The 21,388-nt window shown below is 41.6% G+C and overlaps 1 protein-coding gene across 3 annotated transcripts in view; it reads right to left on the bottom strand.

Moving 5' to 3' along the window:
• The window catches only part of MCC (MCC regulator of WNT signaling pathway), a 702,540-nt gene that overhangs the window by 223,903 nt on the left and 457,249 nt on the right, over nt 1-21,388 (bottom strand). For all 3 annotated transcript variants that reach the window (XM_029571531.1, XM_029571538.1, XM_029571544.1), the window contains one exon: nt 17,585-17,727. In XM_029571531.1, the coding sequence (XP_029427391.1) occupies nt 17,585-17,727 (143 nt within the window). The remainder of the gene's footprint in view (nt 1-17,584; nt 17,728-21,388) is intronic.

Below are 21,388 nucleotides of genomic sequence, written 5' to 3'. Positions count from 1 at the left end.
ATTTGCTGTTTTGAAATATATTTTATTGAATACTGTGTACAATTCTGGTCGCTGCATCTCAAAAAAGATATAGTTGCGATGGAGAAGGTACAGAGAAGGGCAACCAAAATGATAAAGGGGATGGAACAGCTTCCCTATGAGGAAAGGCTGAAGAGGTTAGGACTGTTCAGCTTGGAGAAGAGACGACTGAGGGGGGATATGATAGAGGTCTAGAACAGGTAAATGTGAATCGGTTATTTACTCTTTCGGATAATAGAAAGACTAGGGAGCACTCCATGAAGTTAGCATTGGGCACATTTAAACCTAATCGGAGAAAGTTCTTTTTCACTCATCGCATAATTAAGCTCTGGAATTTGTTGCCAGAGGATATGGTTAGTGCAGTTAGTATAGCTGTGCTTAAAAAAGGATTGGATAAGTTCTTGGAGGAGAAGTCCATTACCTGCTATTAATTAAGTTGACTTAGAAAATTGTCACTGTTATTACTAGCAACAGTAACATGGAATAGACTTAGTTTTTGGGTACTTGCCAGGTTCTTATGGCCTGGATTGGCTGGCCACTGTTGGAAACAGGATGCTGGGCTTGATGGATCCTTGGTCTGACCCAGTATGGCATGTTCTTATGTAAAAGATTTGTGTAGGAGTTTTTAATTATTGTATATTATTCTGTCAGCAGTTTTAAAATATTTATTTGTATGTTTTTACTATTATGTTTTAGATTTCTTAATTTTGCTGTTTGATGTTTTATGACTCATAATAATGTTTCTGTCCATCGATGCACTGCATACTGAATTTGGCCGGTTGCTATTCCCAGTTCAGCTTTCGTCCGTATGTTTCTATTTATGGGGTTTTTTTTTATGGTCGCTTTATTCTACATTTTGGTGAGGTCCTGCATATGTGCCTAAGGTAAAGTATTCTGCTAACTAGCATGCGGTCTCTGTGTAGGGATCTATAACAGCCAGGTATATTAAGGAGAAGGGAGTGAGATTTTTATCTTCTCTTTTTTTTATAATTTTGTTTTTACATGAAAAAAAGCATTAGATTCAATTATTTTTACATAATTCTTGGAACATTTTAACTGAAAATTAATGTCAATTAAAATATTCAAGAGTTATATGAAAGAAATCTGATAGACCGGATGCTGTTTGGCTTGTGGCGCTTGAGGACCAGTATTACCTACCCCCGATTTAAATCATGGCACACCACTTCAAAAATGTTGCCTACCCCTGCTCTGCTATAATCAAAGAAGCAGGATTTGCTACAGACATATCAGCAGCAAACAAATTATTTGTTCCAAACCACCAAACTGAAAGCCTTGTATACCCTGGGTGGGATCTTAGCTAAAGGCTTAAAAGTCAAAAGAAAGCAATGCGAGAGAAGGCATCCCTGTCAAATGCCCCCCTCTAGCATAAATGGAGATGAAAGCTGCCCATTAATAATAAGCCTTGCCAGAGGATCTTTATACAATAAAGAGTAGATTTTTTAAAATGTGCGCGGTTCCTGGCACGCGCACATGGACACGCCGATTTTATATCATGCATGTGCCAGTGCACGTATGTTATAAAATCAGGTGGCTGCACACACATGCACTGGATTTTACAATCCGTGCGCGCCTATGCAGGCAGTGCGTGCGGGGGGGGGGGGGGGGGGGAGGGTGTGTGTGTGAATTTTTGCAAATAACGCACGACAACGAAATCGGGCCTTTCCCCGTTCCATCACAGTCCACTCCAATTAAACGAGCAGACTGGGAGGGAACTTCCCTATCCCCCCCTACCTAAACTCCCTCCCTCTTCCCCTCTCCTTCCCACCCCCTAAACCTATTCTATTTTTCTTTTTGTTTTGCAACTTACTTCACTGCTGGAGCTGAAGTAAGTTGCGCGCACCGGCCAGCTGTCGGAGCGCGAGTCATCAGGAGATCACACGATGGCGCTGACCAGGCCCAGCCCAGCCCTCCCCTGGCCTGTCCCTTCGGAGAGGCCCGACACTTGTGCATATGCTGGGGTTTACGCGCATAGCTGGGCCTGTTTTAAAATGTGCGTGGCGTGTGCAAGACCCGGCTACACGCATAAACCCCAGATTTTACGTGCACAGGCCTTTTAAAATCCGGCCGAATAAATGTAGGCATTGCAGAAAAAGTGGAATATCCTATCTTTTCAGGATAAAAAAAGTATTTCCATCATACTTTGTCAAATTGGTATCCTGCTTGACCCGATCAATTTACAAACCTTACACACGCGCCTACCTTTTACAAATCTTACCTGATTTGTAAACACCAAATTCGTTAAGACCACATTAAGTTTAGACACAAAAAGTATCACCAAAATCTCAATATCCAAATTTATTAGTGAGATTAGCCTATAACTCCCGGGAACAAGTAAATCTTTACCTTTCTTAGGGAATACTGTAATTAACACTGGATTACTTTCCGATCTAAAAAAAACCTTGGTTTAAGGAGTGATCAAATACCTATTTTAACACAACACAAATTAGGCCTCAAAATCTTGTAAAATTCAGAGCTTAGACTGGTGATGGTGAACTCCAGTTCTTGAGTGCCACAAAAAGGCACTGTTTCCAGGATATCCACAATTAATTTGCATGAGATAGATTTGCATACAATGGAGGCAATGCATGTAAATCTTTCTCATGCATATTCATTGAAGATATCCTGAAAGCCTGGCCTGCTTGTGGCACTCGATGACTGGAGTTTGCCTCACTGGCTTAGACCATCTAGCCCAGGTGCCTTCCCAAGCTTCATTCTCTTTATAGTTCAATCAATTTCCAAAACAGTTAACAGGGCTTCTAGTAATTTTGTATGTTATGGAGAAAAATGTAGTAATGATATACCTGCCAAACATTCAGCCATGGAATCTTCAGAAGAATCCCTGGCAGAATATAACAGAGTATAATAACCCTTAAAGACAGATAGGATATCTTCAATATTATTAATTACCTTGCCCTCAGAATTTTTCATATCAACATAGCGATGAGATTGAGAGCTTTTAATTAGACTTGCTAACTTACTGTACTTATTGGCATATCTAAACATTTTTGCTCTAAATCCCTGGAGAGAAAAATGACTGATGTAACAAATGATTTAGAGGTTTTCTTAGGGAAACTAATTCCTTCTTATAGCAAGGCAATAATGAATGGATATGCTGGCATTTAGCATCCTCCAGTAAACTGGCAATTCACAAAATATCTCTTTGCTTAGACTGGTGAGATATATAGGAAATCTTCCCTCATTTCTGCTTTCCCTGCCAGCCAGAGCACATCAGGGGAAACATCTGGTGTTGTGTACAGCTCTATATACAATTGCTATTTACCCAATAAAAGGGCTTTTATTTATTTATTTTAATCATTAAACAGAGAAGATTGGAAATGCTATTAAAAGCTTGTGATCTGTTGCCCCAAATGCAAAACCACTGAAATAGGAAAATGATCCAAGATAGAAATATACCCAATGCTTGCCAACTTAACCAATGAGAGCAAAACAGGTGAAAGAAAAAAATATAATCCAGGCAAGAGTAGGAATCATGCGGTGATGAATAAAAAGAATAATCAGCTTCACCAAGATGTAACGATCTCCAAATGTCTAACTGGAGTTCTTTCAATGCTAATGTTATGGTTCTTGGTTTTCCTAGGTGGCTTTGCATCTAGGGCAAGATTATGTACCAAATTAAAATCACCCTCCAAACTCACATTGTGATTTGGAATTGACTAACCATAGCAACCAGCTGTGAGAAAAATAAGAATATGAATACATATTAGGAGCATATATATTACCTAATAAGTATTTCTTGTTATGGAGGACACTAGTAACAAAAACATATCTTCCATCAGGCTCAGATATTTTATTAATCAAAGGGTAAATTTTTGTGGAATAAAACTAAAATTCCCCTTCTGTCTCAGAATATGATGAATAGGCACATTGGCCTACACCCATTCCTGTTCAACTGCTGAAAATTTCATGCAAAAGAACTATTTGAGATTGCTCTCTCAAACGGAAAGATTTTTTCTCCCTTTACGAGAGTGAGTGCCATCCACATTCAAGGAGCTTATCATAATGTCAGCCATCTACAAACATTTTTAAAAATTAACAAAATAATCTTCTCGTACCAAGAGCAGAGCCCTTAAACATGAGAAGCACCCCAAAACTACTGTTGGGATGGTATTTGCTCCGGAATAGGCAATGTTAGGTTTGTACCACAGAACATTTTGAATTTTGGCCACAGTTCCAATTTTTCTTATCTGACCACAAAACGTTATCCCACATTTTAACTGGGTTACTCGGATGCTTTCTGGAAAACTCTAGACTTGCTTTGAAGTGATTTTTCTTCAGTAATGACTTCTTTCTAGCCACCCTCCCATGCAGGCCAGCTGTATGCAGAGTTCTTGATATAGTAGACTGGCACCTCCACTCCAGTCTCAGCCATAAGAACACAAGATAATGCCATACTGGGTCAGACCAAGGGTCCATCAAACACGGCATCCTGTTTCTAACAGTTGCAAATACAAGTCACAAGTACCTGGCAAGTACCCAAACATTAAATAGATCTCAAGGTCCTGTTGCATATTAATTAATAGCAGTTTATGGATTTTTCCTCTAGGAACTTATCCAAACCTTTTGTAAACCCAGTTACACCAACTGCCGTAACCATATCCTTTGGCAATGAATTCCAGAACTTAACTATGTGCTGAGTGATAAAGAGAATTGTATTTGGTTGTTTTAATTGAGCAATTTCCTAACTTCATGGAGTGCCCCCTAGTCCTTCTATTATCTGAGAGAGAAAATAACCAATTTACATTAACCTGGTGAAGTCCTTTCTTGATTTTGTAGACCTCCATAATATCCCTCATAGTCATCTCTTCTCCACACTTGAACAACTAACTTCTTTAACATTCCCTCATAGGGGAGCTGTTTCATGCCCCTTATTTTGGTTGCCCTTCTCTGCACTTTCTCCAGTGTAACTGTATGAGATGTGGCGACCAGAATTGCACACAGTATTCAAGGTGCGGTCTCATGATGGAGCGATACAGAGCCGTTATGAAACCACCATTTTTCTATTCCCTTCCTAATAATTTCTTACATTGTTTGCTTTTTTGACCGCCACAGCACACTGAGCCAATAATTTGAATGTATTGTCCACTATGACACCTAGATCTCTTTCCTGGGTGGTAACTCCTAAGATAGAACCTAACATTGTGTTAACTACATCAAGGGTTAGTTTTCTCTAAACCTTGCACGTGTCCACATTAAATTTCATCTGCCATTTGGAAGCCCAATCTTCCAGTCTCGCAAGGTCCTTCTGCAATTTATCACAATCCATTTTTGATTTAACTTCTCTGCATAGTTTTGCGCCCTCTGCAAATTTGATCACCTCACTTATTGTACCCCTTTCCAGACCATTTATATGAAAAAGCACCGGTCCACGTGCAGATCCCTGAGGCACTCTACTGTTTACCTTTTTCCACTGTGAGAACATACCATTTAATCCTACTCTGTTTTCTGTCATTTAACCAGTTTGCAATCCACAAAAGGACATCTCATATCCCATGATTTTTTAGTTTTCTTAGAAGCCTCTTATGAGGGACTTTGTTGAATGCCTTCTGAAAATCCAAATACACCACATTTATCACTGAACTCTGTAGCTCCTTCAAAGTGATTGTTGGCCTCTCTGTGGCTTCCCTCATAAAAGTCTCCTTGCTCTGACACTGAGTTTTGAGGGACAGTCTTGTCTAGTCAGTGGCTGGGTGGTATGATGCAGCTTCCATTTCCTCACAATTGATCCAACAGTGCTCACTTTGATATTCAAGCACTTGGATATTATTTAGTAGCCTTTTCCTATCTTGTGCATGTCTATAACTTTATCTTTAATTTCCTTCAAATGCTCTTTGGTCTTCATTTTCACAGCTTTCCTTTAAATTCACAGTCTGATCAATGGTGCTGGAATTAGGGGGTCTTTTATCCAGAAAAACTGACCTTTTTTAATTCACAGGTAGAGTCCAATTGTTAGGGCAAAATCTTTCATCTGTGTAAACTTGGAGCTTCCACAACATAGGGGTTGAATACTTATATAAGCAGCATTTTTCAGTTTTTAATTTTATTTTCCAAAAAATGCAGAGAAATAATGAATTGTGACTTTAAACATTTATTTTACGAGCATACTGGTTTGCAATAAACATACTCTCCAGACCAATCTGTGTGTGTCATTTTTCATCTGTACAAATCTGCTAGCTTTTTTAGGGGGCTGAATACTTTCACAAGTCACCGTATACCTAATGATAAAGCAGCACCAAATCAATTGTCATATCAAATCAGAGCTATTTCAACCAAAGGGTTTTTAGGATAGAAAAGCATAAGAATATTTAACTGACGAGTGCTCATGCAATCTGTCATCACTCGATCTTCAAATCAAATGTCTTGTATCACAGTTATTCCACACAAAAAGAAGTCAGGTCTTGGCAAATCTCTCCTTCAAATTCAATATGTATTAGCTGCTGTTTCTGAAACATCCCCCTCCCCGTAAAAGTATCTAAAGTAGTCATTTTTTCTTAGCTGTCTTTTCCCAAATGGTTCTTAAGAGGAAACTGTCTGGGATAAAGCAGCTGCTCAGGTACAAAGTGTATGTAACATTACAGTAACAAATAATGTATTTACCTGGGTAATGTAAAGAGAAAAAGGCTCCCACAGAACAAGCTTCTTGATGCAGATCCAAGAATAACTTCCTCCTCTCCTGTGTTACCTTAGTATAACTGTGTCACAGAACTTAAGACCTGTTCAAGAACAAATGAAACTAGCAAAGTGGCTCTCTCTTCGTCTTCCAGAAGTGATTTTCCCAAAATAGCGGGTACATCCAAACTATCCAAAGTAATTTGGGCTATACGGTCTCCCTCCACCACTCTCCCTAAATTTAAGATAAAAGATTTTATACTCGCAGGATGAATTGATTCAGGAGTTAAACCCACATCTTCAATCAAATATTTATTACAAATGTCCCTAGGAGAAGAGCTAGATGCTGTAAGAAAATATAAACAGCGCAAGTTTCAGATGTCTGGAAAAATTCTCAAATCGCTTCATTTTCCAGTGTGGAACTTCCTCATCCTCATTCCAAAACGAGTGAATTTCTATATGAAAAAAGGAACATCTGACTTCCGGCTGGGAGGTGTAGCTGAGAGGTTGCATGGTGAGAGAGCTCGGACGTCGTCAGAATTCAACAGGTTCAGTTCTTTCATTTCGTTCTCCAGAGCTTCAGCTCTCCCCTTATGTGCTCTCAAGCTAGAATCTTGAATTTAGGTTAGATCTTCCACTTCTTTGAGCAATATATTAATATCCAAAGAAGATTTAATGCTTGAAGTATCCAATCTTACTAGGGCTTCCCAAATGTTGTCTAAAGTCACCACTGGTAGTTTCATCAATGAAGGAGGGGGATGAAGCAGCACCAAACTCATCTCACCAAAAGGGGGTCTCCAAAATGCATCTGAGGCCTGCTGCTCTTCCCCATTGCCTTCCTCAAGCACTTCCCTGAGGCAGCAACAACTCCAGAGGAAATCAAACAGAAGTTAGTCCCTCATTCAGCCTGCTCAATGCTCGTATTTTCAGCCTGTTAACCTTTCAGCTGGAATAGAAGCAATGATAAAAGTAATGATTTACCTGCCCCTTTCTCATTGAGGCTCAGGAAAGTGTTTTGCTGAGTGCAACAATGTTAATTCCCTATGTGCAAGAGTGTGCTAAAAACCGTCCAATTAACATGTTTTTTCTGGCTTGAGAAGAAGGAAGCAGTCCTAGGAGGCCATGCCAAACAGACACACTGTGAACCAATGAAATGGATGGTGCCTTGGTCTGTGCTGGATGGCTTGCCATCAAATGATGGCACCTGAGCAGAGGGGGCAACCACCGGCCTTGGCGTCAAGGACAGCTCCGCCCCAGTGGAGCCACGCACTGACCATGTTGCCTTCTTTGGCAGCAAAGGAGTCGGCCCTGAAGGGAATCCTTGTGTCTCTTTGGTGCCTTAATCTTCTGCACAGCTCAACCCCTGACCCGACCTAATACAGATCCGGGAACTGGTACCACAGTGGGAGAAGTCTTCCCAGACTTGCAGAAAAGGGGGGAAAAAAAAAAATCCTGTCTCGACAGCCTGCAGAAAATTCTGTTGACATGTCATTCTGCAAAGAGGTGTGGGCTCACTGCTCTAGCTCAAGCATGGCTTTGGGCTGTTACCCAATGGCACTTTTCACAATGCCTCCATTTTCCAGGCACGGTACTGTTGTGCCTTCAGGGACATCCTACCAAATGCTAGTTAGCTTGAAGTGTTATGATCTAGACCCAGGCAGTAAGAGCAAATGGAATAGGCACCCATGATTGACAATAGGTACCTGCAAATGCAGGCCTTAAAACCACTGATCACAATCTTCTTGGTCTTCGGCTTTCCCATGGCTTTCTTTTTTTTGTGCATAGAACTGAAAAGTTTTTGTCAAGGACCTGCCAGATGCAACACAGCAGAGTCCAAGAACTGGTCCAAACCAATCTTAAGAGAGAAACTGGGAACACATCCATGTGATAGCTCAAATGAAGGAAGACTGGGGAGCTTACAAGGTAGCACACATGCAGAGGAACTCCATGCATGCTCAGTAAAATGTTTACTGAGCTCTGAGACATGGGTCTGTGTCAGTACTGTAAGATGACATTACAGTCCTTTCATGCTTGCTTGCCAGAGAAATTATTCATAACCTAGATTCTGTTAAAGCATACAGAGAGTAAAAAGAAATGTTTAGAATACTTATCTGATTTCACAAAGAAAATCCAGCAATGACCTGCAGCATGGTTTAAATAATGCTCAAGCGCCCAACGGGGCATTAAAAACATTTCAGTGGTATTCTGATAAGAATCAAGATTGCTATCCAGAGTTTAACATGCAACCTTGCCATTATTTGAACCCATGAATGGGCATGGGCATGAATTAATTTCAACGAAACGGGGAAGTAGTGCACTTTTTTATCATTTAAAAGTTTTTTGCAAAAATAATTCAAAAAAATCATTAAAAATGTTGGACCAATGATTAAAAGCAAGACCCCTTTGATTCATCGATAGAGCATTACATAAGGCTCTAAAAGATGTCAAAGTAAGGGGAGGATATGAAGGTCCCTTCAAATATTATTATAAATTGTGGTGGATACGTTTTCTGTGTGCAATTGTTTATTCGTATTACCCATTAAGGCGTTTTTTTCTATTATTTGAACCCAAGCAGTTCAAACAATGATTGATGGCATACACAGGGAAAAATCTTGACTGCACGAGTTAGGAGCAGGAACCTTACAATGTAAGGTGGAGTCATGCACTGAAGGAGGACAAGGCTGTTGCTGCTTCTCACTTGTCATTGAATATCCCAGTGCTTCCCAATCAGCATGCCATGGCACACTGGTATGCCTTCAGACCTGATCCGATGTGCCATGGAAAAGTCACCACTGCCTAATGCTCAGATCCAGACCGGCACTTGGGCTCTACTCTCGTAACAGACATCAGCAGTGATTCTTGAATATTTACGAGCTCCTTTCTGAGAACACGTGTAATACTGCACGCCTCTTCTCCCTAACGACAGCATGTGCCCTGGAGTGTGGTAATTAATGGGCAGCAATCAGGGCATGGATAGCTGGGCCTCACCTTGTGCTGTGCATGCATTGCACGCAGCACTTCAACTTCCCCTCCCTTTGAGTCCTTCCAGCTTCTGTCTTATCCCGAGAGGGAGAGATGAAAAGAGCATTCACTGAATGTGACCGAGTGAGTGACTCGGTGACTGTTGTGAGCAGCAGCAGTTAAAGGTGCGGTGGCAGCCGCATGCAGCAGTCAAGGTAACTAACCAAGCCAGTTGCCCATACCACGCCATCTTCTCCCCTCTGCACTTCTATATAGATTTCGGTGGTCCACTGTGATGTGTTCATGTGTGTGCCTGCCCCTGGTGGGGATTTCAGTGCTTCTTTTGCTCACGAGTCTACTCTGTAGATGCTGGTATACCATACCACATTTTTGTTAATGTTGGTGTGCCTTGGCAAGGTTGGGAAGAACTGACAAATTCCGTCTGCTCCTCTTTAGATCTGTCTCTCTTGTTTACTTAAAGTGCTTTTAACAAGGGAATTCCCCAGAGGTACACAGCCCTGTAAAAATCTGACCTATATAAACCCTAATTAAATCTAATTAACTGTGTATATGGGTGCGAGTACATAAACACACAGAGATATATTGTGCCAGATGCTAGATAGTATAATGCCCCACCAGAGGAGTTTCCTTTTGCAGCATAATTAACTGATCAGATATATGTAATTATTAGCAAGCACATGTAAACACACAAGCGTATGTATACAATCATGCATAATTATATATAGTCTATATTACACGTGCATAAATATATTTAGTAACATAGCGAATGACAGCAGAAAGACCAAAAATGTCCATCCAGTTTGCCCATTAAATTTCTTTTATTTACTAATTTTTTTTTTTAGGGTTATAGCAGCTGCTGTTCCATGCAGGCTACCCCCCAAGCCTTCTATTAAAGGTATTTTTATACATAAAATCTGCATCTCTCTATACAGAAATAAATAAAGATATTCATGCAATAAATTAAATTTACTTCAGAAAAGTATGTACTCTTCAGATAGCATAATATGCCTTGCTGCATGGGGAAATTCAGATGGTTATAATGGCCCTTCTTGAAAGAGCTTGCCAATTTTCCTTGGGTCAGAGGCAGTTTTCGCATGCAACTTTGTTACTCATGCAAATGAGCAGGGCAGCAAAACTACAAAAAACTGTTACGGGACCCAGCAGAAAAAGAAAGCTACATTTTATTAAGATGTAGTTATCATTTTAGTGAAACCCAAATGCGAAGGTGTTTTTATGCACCAGTTTTCACAACATTTAGAATTAATATGCTGCTTTGCATACTTTTGCCTTGCAACAGCTTATTAATTTTGAACTTAAAATGAACTTTTACACATAGCAGACCATGTGCAAAAATTAGCTATTGTGAATGGCAAATTTTTAAAACCTTCCATAAACAGGGCTTCGTGTGCTAAAACCCCAGAGTTTCACGGTTTGTGAGTGAAGCACCATTTGCGGATGTTTCCGTAATTTAATACATTGATCACTTAAGGCCTGATTTACTAAGCTTTTTCCCCCACAGACACAGAATGCTTTAGTAAAATCAAAACCTTAGTTTGAAAAACTGATTTCAAGGTCACACAATGAAGATGTTGGGAATGACGGAAGCATGAGCCCCTCTAGCCGTGGCGCAACCTCGTGGGTAGGGCAGGTGAGCGAGTCTTGGCACGACAGAGTCCAAAAGTCTATATAAAGATCAGGCTGAAGCTGAAGCCAGGGACAGGGCAAGAGCCAGACTGGAACTGGAACCAAGAAGCAGCAGCAGGAGCCAGGCTACCTTCTTGCTGAGGCAACGCTGAAGGTGTCCAAAGAGCCCTTTTATAGGGCCACTGGCAAGACGTCATCTGAGGGCACCGCGGCCCTTTACCGCTGCGGGCCCCTTAAGACCTGCCATGTTGTGCGCGCTCCTAGAGAGCAGAGGAGCAGCGGTGGCCCTTGCATCAGGAGGCATTTTCCTGCCGTGGGGAGCGGCAGCGTCAGACTGGCAGCATCGAGGTAAGGCCGCTTGCAGGGCTGTCCTGTGAGCCTAACAGAACACCGGAGCGGCAAACTGAAGCAGCCTGCAGCTCTGAGTCTTAACTCACTGTGTTACTCTACTACTTTTAATTATTCAGGATTTCAAAGATATACTCCAGTAGTGGCCTTGGAACTAAACAGAATCCCTGTAATCAAACTGATAAGAGACTATTATTCAGGAATACTGAATACATATTTAGAAAGCATTTCTGATTTTTAGGCATTCATCTACAAAGTAACAAAGAATGCTTTGTGTGTATGCCTTGTCTGTCCCATCTGTCTGTGACCCTAGCACCCCAGTCAAAACAAGAGCCACAGCGTGCCTATGGCCAATATGACCACGGCCATAGGTGCCGCTACTGAAGGATGCCATAGCGCCGACATGTGCCAGTGAAGTGCAGACAGAGGGGCTTCTAAGAGAAAAACAGCACAACCCCACTGACAGACAGCTTGGTAGGTGGGGCCTTACTAAGTGGAAAAGAAGAATGGCCCCGCTGCAGATTCTGCTGGGGCTGCATTGCTTTTCCACTTAAGGCGTCACTGATCATGTTTTCAATTTCAGCAGGGCTGTGCTGCTTCAGAGGAAGAGGAGCACACCCTGCTGTGCCAGAAGGAGTCTAAGACTAGATCTGGCCACGGAGCGGACCCACAAGTCGTTCCCTTGGTCGCAGGGGCCGAAGGAGGAGACTGTTGCTGCCTGCTGTTTCATGGCAGAGTGAGAGAGCGCACATGTGTGCATAACAAACCCACTTCCTCTCTTGGCCTGCTAATTTATGACAATTTCAGGGCATCTGGAAATCAAAAGTTCCCAGACATGGATAATGAGGTATTTTTTTAAATCCTTATTAGTTTTAATTGTTGAGTGTTATATGCTGTCTATTTTGAAATATTTTATTGTTTTGAACATTTGTATATGTTTTTAATTACTGAATGTTATTCTATTCATTAGTTTTGAATCCTTTTTATTGGGATGGTTATACTAATTTTATTGATTTATAAGGAATGGTAATGCTTCTGTTTTTCCATTGTTGCAGTGCATACAGAATTTGGCTTGTGGTTTCCAGTTCAATTTTTGTCTGTACATTTCTATGTATACTGTATGGTCTCTTTATTCTGTATTTGAGAGTCTGTGTTTTGCATGTGTGACTGAAGTGAAGTATTCCAATAGTGCGTAGTTTCCATGTAGGGATTTATAGCAGCTTGGCGTGTTCTGTTCCTAAGGAGAAATTACTACTTACCTGATAATGTCATTTTCATTGAGGACAGGTTAATCCACACCAGTGGTTATGCACCTCTGCCAGCAGATGGAGAAGAAGCAAAGCTGATGTCATGGTATATATACCCCTGCAGTGACATCAGTCCGCCAGTATTCTCTGCAAAAACCAATGTGGATAACTAAACAATACATGAATATAACTATTAATAGACAACCATTCAAATTATCAGTCAACAGGAAGACACTGAGCTCACTTGAGAGGTTCAGGGGGTACCGTCATTCAAACCTGTGCTCCCGTCTGGGCTATCTGGGATGAAACGTCTTAGATCTACCCAAAGGTTGAGGCCTCTGAAAAGCCACTCCGCTGTAGGGTCGGAAATGTTTGAAAGCCCTTAGCACGACCTCTCATGCTGAAGAGGAGCGTGGCGCCTGCTTATCATCCCCCTGGTAACCAAGGAACCTGGGACTCACCCCACTTACTGGCCATTTTTTCCAGCTCACTCCCAAACAAGAGTGATCCTTTAAATGGCAATTTCGTAAGATCAGACTTTGGCCGATTAATTCCTAAGCCATAGCTGACGCCTGGCTGCTATTACTGAAGCCTGGCAGAAGTGTGGACCAGGCTGCAGCCCGCATCTGCCAAAAAGGCAGCTGCCAGTTCCATTACTGCCCTGGAATTCACACCAGATTCATAAGACTTCATGAGAGAGAAGTAAACAAGAGCAAGCCACCAGGGAAGAGGATTTCTGCAAATTCATTGCCATCGTCTCAAAGGCATGCTTAAGAATGGACTCAAGTCTTCTATCTTGCGCATCCTTCAATGCCACTCCCCCTTCTACAGAGATAGTTGTTTGCTTGGTGACGGCACTTTCAGAAAGCACAACTCTCTTGCAGCTGGATCCAGGGGGTGCAGCCCTTCCAAAGCTTATTCCCCTTTAAAATTAGGTTCTGGGGCACCCCGTTCAAGATCAATCAATTCTTGAATAGACCCCATAATGGGGAAAAAAGATGAAGCTTTAAGCAACAAAATTAAAATGGGGTTTTTCTTTGGCTCAGACATGGAATCAGCATCTTCAATGTCTGGGAAATCAGAGCCAGCAACTCATCTCTATGAAAGAAACGCAACATTGATCTATACCAGGGCTTCCCAAACCTGTTCTGGGGACCCCACAGCCAGTTGGGTTTTCAGGATATCCACAATGAATATGCATAAGATAAATTTGCATACCATGGAGGCTCGGTATATGCAAATTTATCTTATGCATATTTCATTGTGGATATCCTGAAAACCTAACTGGCTGTGGGGTCCCCAGAACAGGTTTGGGAAGCCCTGATCTATATGGCTCCAATCCCAGAGGAATTTCCCCATTCTCCAGGGAGTAAGGATAGGCTTCATCATCCATACCATCTGGGTCCCTATCAACGTGACCCGTAGCAGGTCTAGACATATTCCCACGTTTACCTGCAGCACTAGGCATGTGAGAATCCACAGCCTGCAATCCTGAATTGTTAGGATTGGCTGGGGCTGCCAACTGCACCTGAAGAAAGGACTGCAGCCCTTGAAAATAATTTCACAAAAACAAAAAAGCAGAGGGATCCATACCAAAACCAGGGAATGTCATTCCTGCATGCACTGAACTACCATCCCCCACTAACAAAACAGTTAAGAGAGCCCCAAAATCAGGGGAAACCTCTGACACTTCCCTCTCCTTTTCCATTCCCGCATCATGCCGGGAAGGACTGGGCTTAGCAAAATCAGTCAGACAATTCTCCCTGAGCCTCCAAGCAGCGCTGACACAAGTTAGCAGGAACGCCAGGCTGCGATGCCCAAATATGGCAAGCAGCACAAAAGGAAAGGCACTTAGGCTTCTTTGCTACCGGCGCCATGGTAAACATCAGCTATCAGTACGCTCCAAAAAAGTGTCAGATAACTGTGTGCCAAGCTGCGCTTGCAATAAGTGCCTACCACAGATGCCCAAAAATTAGGCACCCACCTGAATGTCCACTTAAGTGCTCACTCGAGCACCCACCTGAGCGGCCTAAGCACCCTCTTAAGCGCACACCCGGGCGCCCAAGCGCGAACCAACGTCAGACACTGTATCGCAGCAGCCTCAGATATAGAAAAGCATGTGAACGCCGCCGCGGCCTACCATGCAGCAACCAAGCAAAGCCTGAGAGCAGGGCCTAGCCAAAAAGGCTGTTCAACCTGCCATGACTCTCCAAGCTCCCCCAGAGACAGGAACGGATGTTGGATTGGTGCACCAAGCTCCGAGACCAGCAGGGGAATGGAATCCCTAAAATTAACTCCCCCTTTTTTAAAAATTTTTAATTACTCTTTACCTAAGTTCGGCCCGTGTCAGAAGAGTTGGCTTCCGGTTACGGAGGGAGAGGGCAAAGGCCTTCATCGCTGCATGCTGCTTCCTGTACCTTCTAGCTTCTTAGCTGTTTGTCTCTCTACAGCTAAGTCCACACCGGAAATCCACTCATTTGAGGGAGGGATCTGCAGATATCACCTCAGGAAAACTTGAATGAGGGAGGGACCATAAGGTATCACCACAGGAGAGCAGGGTAAATTAGCTTCCTTCTTTTCTCCTTCTACAAAAAGTTTTTCTTTTTTTTAAGCAATCCCCAGCAGGGAGATGCACATCCACCATCTGCTGGAGAAGGAGAATACTGGCAGGCTGATGTCGGGGTATTCATACTGTGACATCAGCTTTGCTCAGTCTCCGCCTGTGGTAGGAGTTCATAACCCACTGGTGTGGATTAACCTGTCTGAATGCTAAGAAATAGGGGGTGCATTATAGTTTTAGACCTGGTGTAATATTTCCAGTGTTAATTTTCATAGGCAGAGTTGTTACTGTTTGAGTGCTGGCACTTAGGGTTTTGATATAGAAAGTTTATTGCATTGTAATTCTGTTTTCTTGAGGCTCTTAGGGTCATACCCATGCCGAAGACACATTACAGTAGGCCTAATACCATATGGGTTACAAGTGTCTTACTTTTTTGCAGGGTTTTCTAGTTGGCACCACAGCAGTGCATGTAAATATTGTGATATTTTTACCTTAGAAGACTGTGCTTTGAATGTCCTTTTCCATGTGAAATCTATTATTACATAATTTTTAATTGTGTGTGAGGAGTGTGTCATGGGGTGGAGGGTGCAAAGCTGTAAGGTTTTCCTAGGGTACCTAATACCCTTGAACCGGCCATGGGCATTGCTGTACAAATATTTAACAAACGTTCGTAACTCATAGTGTCATGTGCTGTGGAATGGGGGAGGGTGCATTGCCTGGCTGCGACTCTGGTCAAAACCATGGCACATACAATCTTCTGATTTACAGCATTCATCATCAATAGTGTTGAATTCACATATCCTCAGTTTTTAGATTTTGGGAGTGTAAACTCAGTGAAGTAATGCTGAAAATAAATTACTGTAGGAGATATGCATTGCAGGTAGCAGATGAATGTAAGTTGTGCTGGAAAGCCACATGAACTGAAAAGAAATGCCACTGTCACAGTAGCAAGGATGTGCTAGCACTGGGAGAGACACTCTGAAGGAATGGAAATACCACTAGGAGGACATTGCCGCACGAGGAAAGCCACCCCCACGAACTGAACAGCACCAAGGCAAAGAACAGGTGTGAGAACACATATAGCTGCACTGGGGATGTAGATGTGAACTGACACATAAGGGTAGGACCAAACGAAAGCCACTTTCACACACACTGTCAGTGGATGCATATCTTCTTTACTTGTTCTTTTCTAATCTAGGGGTGTAACAACCATTAATATATGTAACAAATCTTGGCTTTACATAAAAGGGATATCTGAGTCAAATACGGACAATGAATGAATGTTCTTTGAGAGTACAGAAGGAAGTCAAATACCTTTTTTTTTTTTTATAGGCACTATAGGTCCTCCTTTCCAACGTGTACCCTGGATTATGCATTTCTCCTGGTGCATGCACAAGTCAGCCTGTCCATGCCTAAGTCAGTTGGCACAATGGACTTGCATGCAACATCAGGATAGATGGATCGGGCGTCCCCTTAATGCATTTTTAAAAAAAAAACCAAAAACCCACAAAAGAAATTCTAGTCCAAAAAACTCTGCATTATTCATATTTTTATATTTGTACATTCCACATTTATGAAGAACTCTTCTTCATACATAATTTTAATTGAAATTTATTAAAAAAAAACAACAAAAACACTGATCTTGGACCAATCTTGGGCCATTATGCTTATATATTTCATACCAACAATGCTTTAAAAACACCAATACTGAAAATATAATGTTCATATAGGAAGACCCAACCAAAATGTTCTTCATAATCATGGGATACTAACAATAAAGAGACATTTGAATGTTCTAAAATTAAGACCAAAATGATGGAAAACTAGTGTAGATAACTGTGTTGCAATGCATAGCACTAGACGTTTTCTGGGTATAAATAAAAGCATATAAATAATGGACTGGGGACAGAATGAGCAAAACCATTCTTCCTATGCACCCCAATTTCTCGATTACAAATTTTATTATTGCCACGATTTGTGTCTCAAATACTAAAAACTTTGATTAGCTGACTTTTTTTTTTTTAATTATAAATTGGCCCTTGGCTGCTTTGCCTCCATTTCTATATCCCTCCTACCATCACTACCATCCTGTATGTGAGGCTGTATCCTTGACAAGATGGCAAATATAGTTAACTACCTTATTGTTGTCCCTTGTAACCGATCAATCTTCTTATTCAGCTCTGCTATAATGCTGTGCAATTCTGTGATTCGCTCCTCATAGCGCAATGTTGCTCGCTCTTGAATGTCTTCATGCTCTCTCATTAGAAGAGACTGTTCACACTACAAAGGATTAAAAAAACAAAACAAAACACATGTTTCAACCCTTCTAACTTCACATTTACATTACACATCCAGAGAACTGAAACAAGCAAAAAAAATAAATAAAATTTTTTTTTTTTTTTTTTTGGAAATTCAAATTCATTCCAATGGTGACAACTTATGATGGTTGAAGGAAACTATTCTTGAGGCAACAAAGTTGCATACCTGTCACCTCCGTAGACAACTGAATAAATCAGCCATAACCAGAGGGTGATGACATCCAATATGGTTGACAAAAACCTACCTCAGAGTTCACAAGTTTTTCTAAGCAAGAATACGAGTTTCCATGAGCAGTCACTGTCTCTTGATCCCCTCAGTCTTTTCCAGAGCTCTAAGCTTCAGTTGAGTAGTCAACTCTCCAGGGATGTGGACAGGTAATAAATGTATGGCTGATTTATCCTGATGTCTACAGAGAATCCTGGTTACAGGCATACAACTTTGATTTCTCCATTGATAAACAGGATTAAATCAGCCATAACCAATGGGAAATCCCATGCCGAGGGTTGCTTTATGGAGAATGTAACAGGAGTTCTCCAATGGACAGCAGGATGTCATTCCTCTCATATGGGTGATGTCATCTGACAGAGCCTGGGATGGAGCTTTGATTTCAAAGGTTTTAGAAGTTTTGAGCACACAGACTTGGAGAAACAAACTCCAAGGGGAAGTAGGAGGAAGTAGGAGGAAGTCGTAAAGACTAACATCCTGCTGTCCACTAGGGAACTCCTGTTACTTGTAACTAACTTCATTTGTAACTAACTTAATTTTCTCCAAGAACAAGCAAGATGACAGCTTGGCACTATTACCCTTATTGTCTGAGGCAAAGGCATTACTGTTTTGGTTGGCACAAGGCCAAAAACTTATATAATCTGTTCCCCCCCCCCCCCCCTTTTTGAGGCAGTCTGACCAATAACAGGCTCCAAGAGGGAACAAATTTGGGTTCTACATCTCAAAAAGTCTCCATAGGTCAGACTGATTTAAAGTATAGTTTCACCACAGGAGCCCCCCGCCAAAAACAGGGGTGTGTGTGTAAATGGGAGGCAAAAATCTTACTTCGCTGCTTTGAAACAAGCACAACCAATGGACCCGTAAAAAAGCAGAAGGCAACATGAATAGGATTCTGACAAAACAGGGAAAAGGTTCAAGAATCTTCTTGAAGCCAGATGTCAAGAATATGTCTTCGCCTCCGAAATCCATTCTGGATGCCAGAAGAATAGAAGATATATAGAGAGAGACTAACTCCAAGTTGCAGAGATAGAGAAGCAGCCCCTAAACTGTAGAGATCAATATTGGACAAGTCCCTAACCCTACTAACTCCCTGATGAACTTCTGCTCAGGGAGCTTCCACAGAGTGTCTCAACTGATATAATCCAATATTTTCTCAGTATACATATGGCTATGTAAACAGAAATTTAAAGAAAATCTAATAAAAAATTAGATTCCAGTCTAGGATAATATCCTGAGAAAGAAGTCCAAATATCTCTGTTAAGAGATGGAAATTGGAATGCCACAAGAGTTTGATGAATACCCCATCCCCACCAATTGTTTTAAAGGATACCTTTGGGGATTCTCCTTTTGAAGAGAAATCTCCTGATTTAAATGTTGTACCTAATGTAGAAACGAGAATGGGGAACCAAGCTGCAGGGGGAAGCAAGGAGGATATGTCTGAATTAAAAGTAATTATACCAATTAAGACTTCAGAAGTAACCATGGACATACTCTGGGCTGCGATTAAGTCTCTCGAGACGGCAATAATAAAGTTGACTAATACTAATGTGGAATCTCAACAAAAAGTTTTAGATTTAGAAAAATCTGTTTCTCATTACAGTAACAAATTGGAAATCTATGATGAACGACTGGAAAAAGTAGAGTCTCTCCAAAAAAATTTAGCTAAGACAGAGATGTCCAATTTGAAAAAACTAGAATATATGGAGAATAATTTAAAATATTCCAATTTAAGGATATTAAATTTTCCATAATCAAAAAATTATACCTCCTAGAGAAATGCTTAAGGAATATTTATTGCATATTTTGAAAATGCCAAGCCAGTCTATACCAGCTTTGGCAAAAACTTATTACATCCCACAAAGAGCACGAACGGGAGACACACAACCAGAACAGTCCATGAATGTTTCAGAAGTTTTAGAAACAACTATTGAAACAGAGATATTGTCAAAAGCAACTTTGTTTCATTTATTTTTCTATCGGAAAGAGACACATGTTACGTCTATTTCTTCGAAATAGATTACAGAAATTCCACGGACAACAAATTTGGATGTACCCAGACCTAGCAAGGGTATCTCAATTAAGAAGGCAGGAGTTCCTTAGATTAAAATCTGATACCCTTGCTAGGGGGGCTAAATTCTTTTTACGGTACCCTTGCAAATGTGAAATATGGTATCAGGAACATAAATATGTTTTCTATGAGACTACTGCTTTACAGGCATTCCTAGATACGCACCCCCTAAAAGCAGCAAATGGTTGAGAGCAATTATTAGATTTGTTGTGTCTCTGATTTTCTTTGAAAGAAGAGAGTGATATATATTCTCTTAGTTACCTTGAATCGCGCAATCTAAATAACTAATGTCTTACGGTTTTTCTTTAAGAAATAATACTGACATATGAATTGTTTGAGTAAATCTGGTATGAATATGAAAAGTAATATTATTACTCTATATTCATATATCAATTTATAGATATAACCTTGTTGTTATAATTAAAAATTAAAAAAAAACAAAAAACCTCATCTGCCTGAGAACTTGGAGGTAATACAGTGGCACTGTTGGGATCCAGCCCTTGCAATCCATCCAAAAAGAGTGAGGATCAGCCACTGATGGATGGGGGGGGGGGGGGGGGGGGGATGGAAGAGGAAAGGCTTTCCCTTCTCCCCAAGTATAGTGCAAGCAGTTAGGGACCCGAACAGTAGGACACTACTGGCACAAAAGAGGTCACCAACATTGGGAAGTCATGGTTCAGCCAAGGCAAGTCCACAGGTCAGAAAAACCCCCACCCTTGGAAGGAAAAGGGGGGGGACGACGACAGTGAGATGGAGAAAGACACTCAGACACACAGCTTGGCATACAGACATGACAGTTCTCCCCTCGAAGAAATGGGGAGGGGGAAAAGACCCTCCACCCACCATGTGATTATGTATGAGTGTATGCATATTTATCAGCTGGAAAGTATAAGACAGGGGGGCAAAGAAAAAGGGGGGGGGGGGGAACCGGAATAGGCGAACCCTGAGGGCGACCCTGGAAGTGAAGGACCCCCTGAAGGCTAAGAAAGAGAGAACCTGTGGCAAAACATCCCTGAAAGTGAAAGGGGAGCCAGAAGCAGACCAGCACTCCCTGCTATTGAGGGGGAGAAGACCAGGTGTGGCTAGGAGACCAGAAAAAGGAGACACCAGACTCAGATGCTGAGAGTGACATGGAGTAAGAGACAGTGAGGGGCGAGAGCAAGTCCCAGACAGCCAGCAAGCACCCGAGCCAGAAGCTAGTCTCCTCCTGGGACAGCCTTCCTGCTCTGCCAATACCAAGCCCAGGCAGCAAGCCCCTCCCCTGAACACATTCTCTAGACCTCCAGCCAGTGTCTGCTTTAGAGATAAAACAGAGGGATATCGCCGAAG

The sequence above is a fragment of the Rhinatrema bivittatum genome, chromosome 1, assembly GCF_901001135.1.
Source record: "Rhinatrema bivittatum chromosome 1, aRhiBiv1.1, whole genome shotgun sequence".
NCBI classification, from domain to species: Eukaryota; Metazoa; Chordata; class Amphibia; order Gymnophiona; family Rhinatrematidae; genus Rhinatrema; species Rhinatrema bivittatum.
The sequence above is the reverse complement of the archived record's forward strand: the minus strand, read 5'-3'. Positions and strand labels throughout refer to the sequence as shown.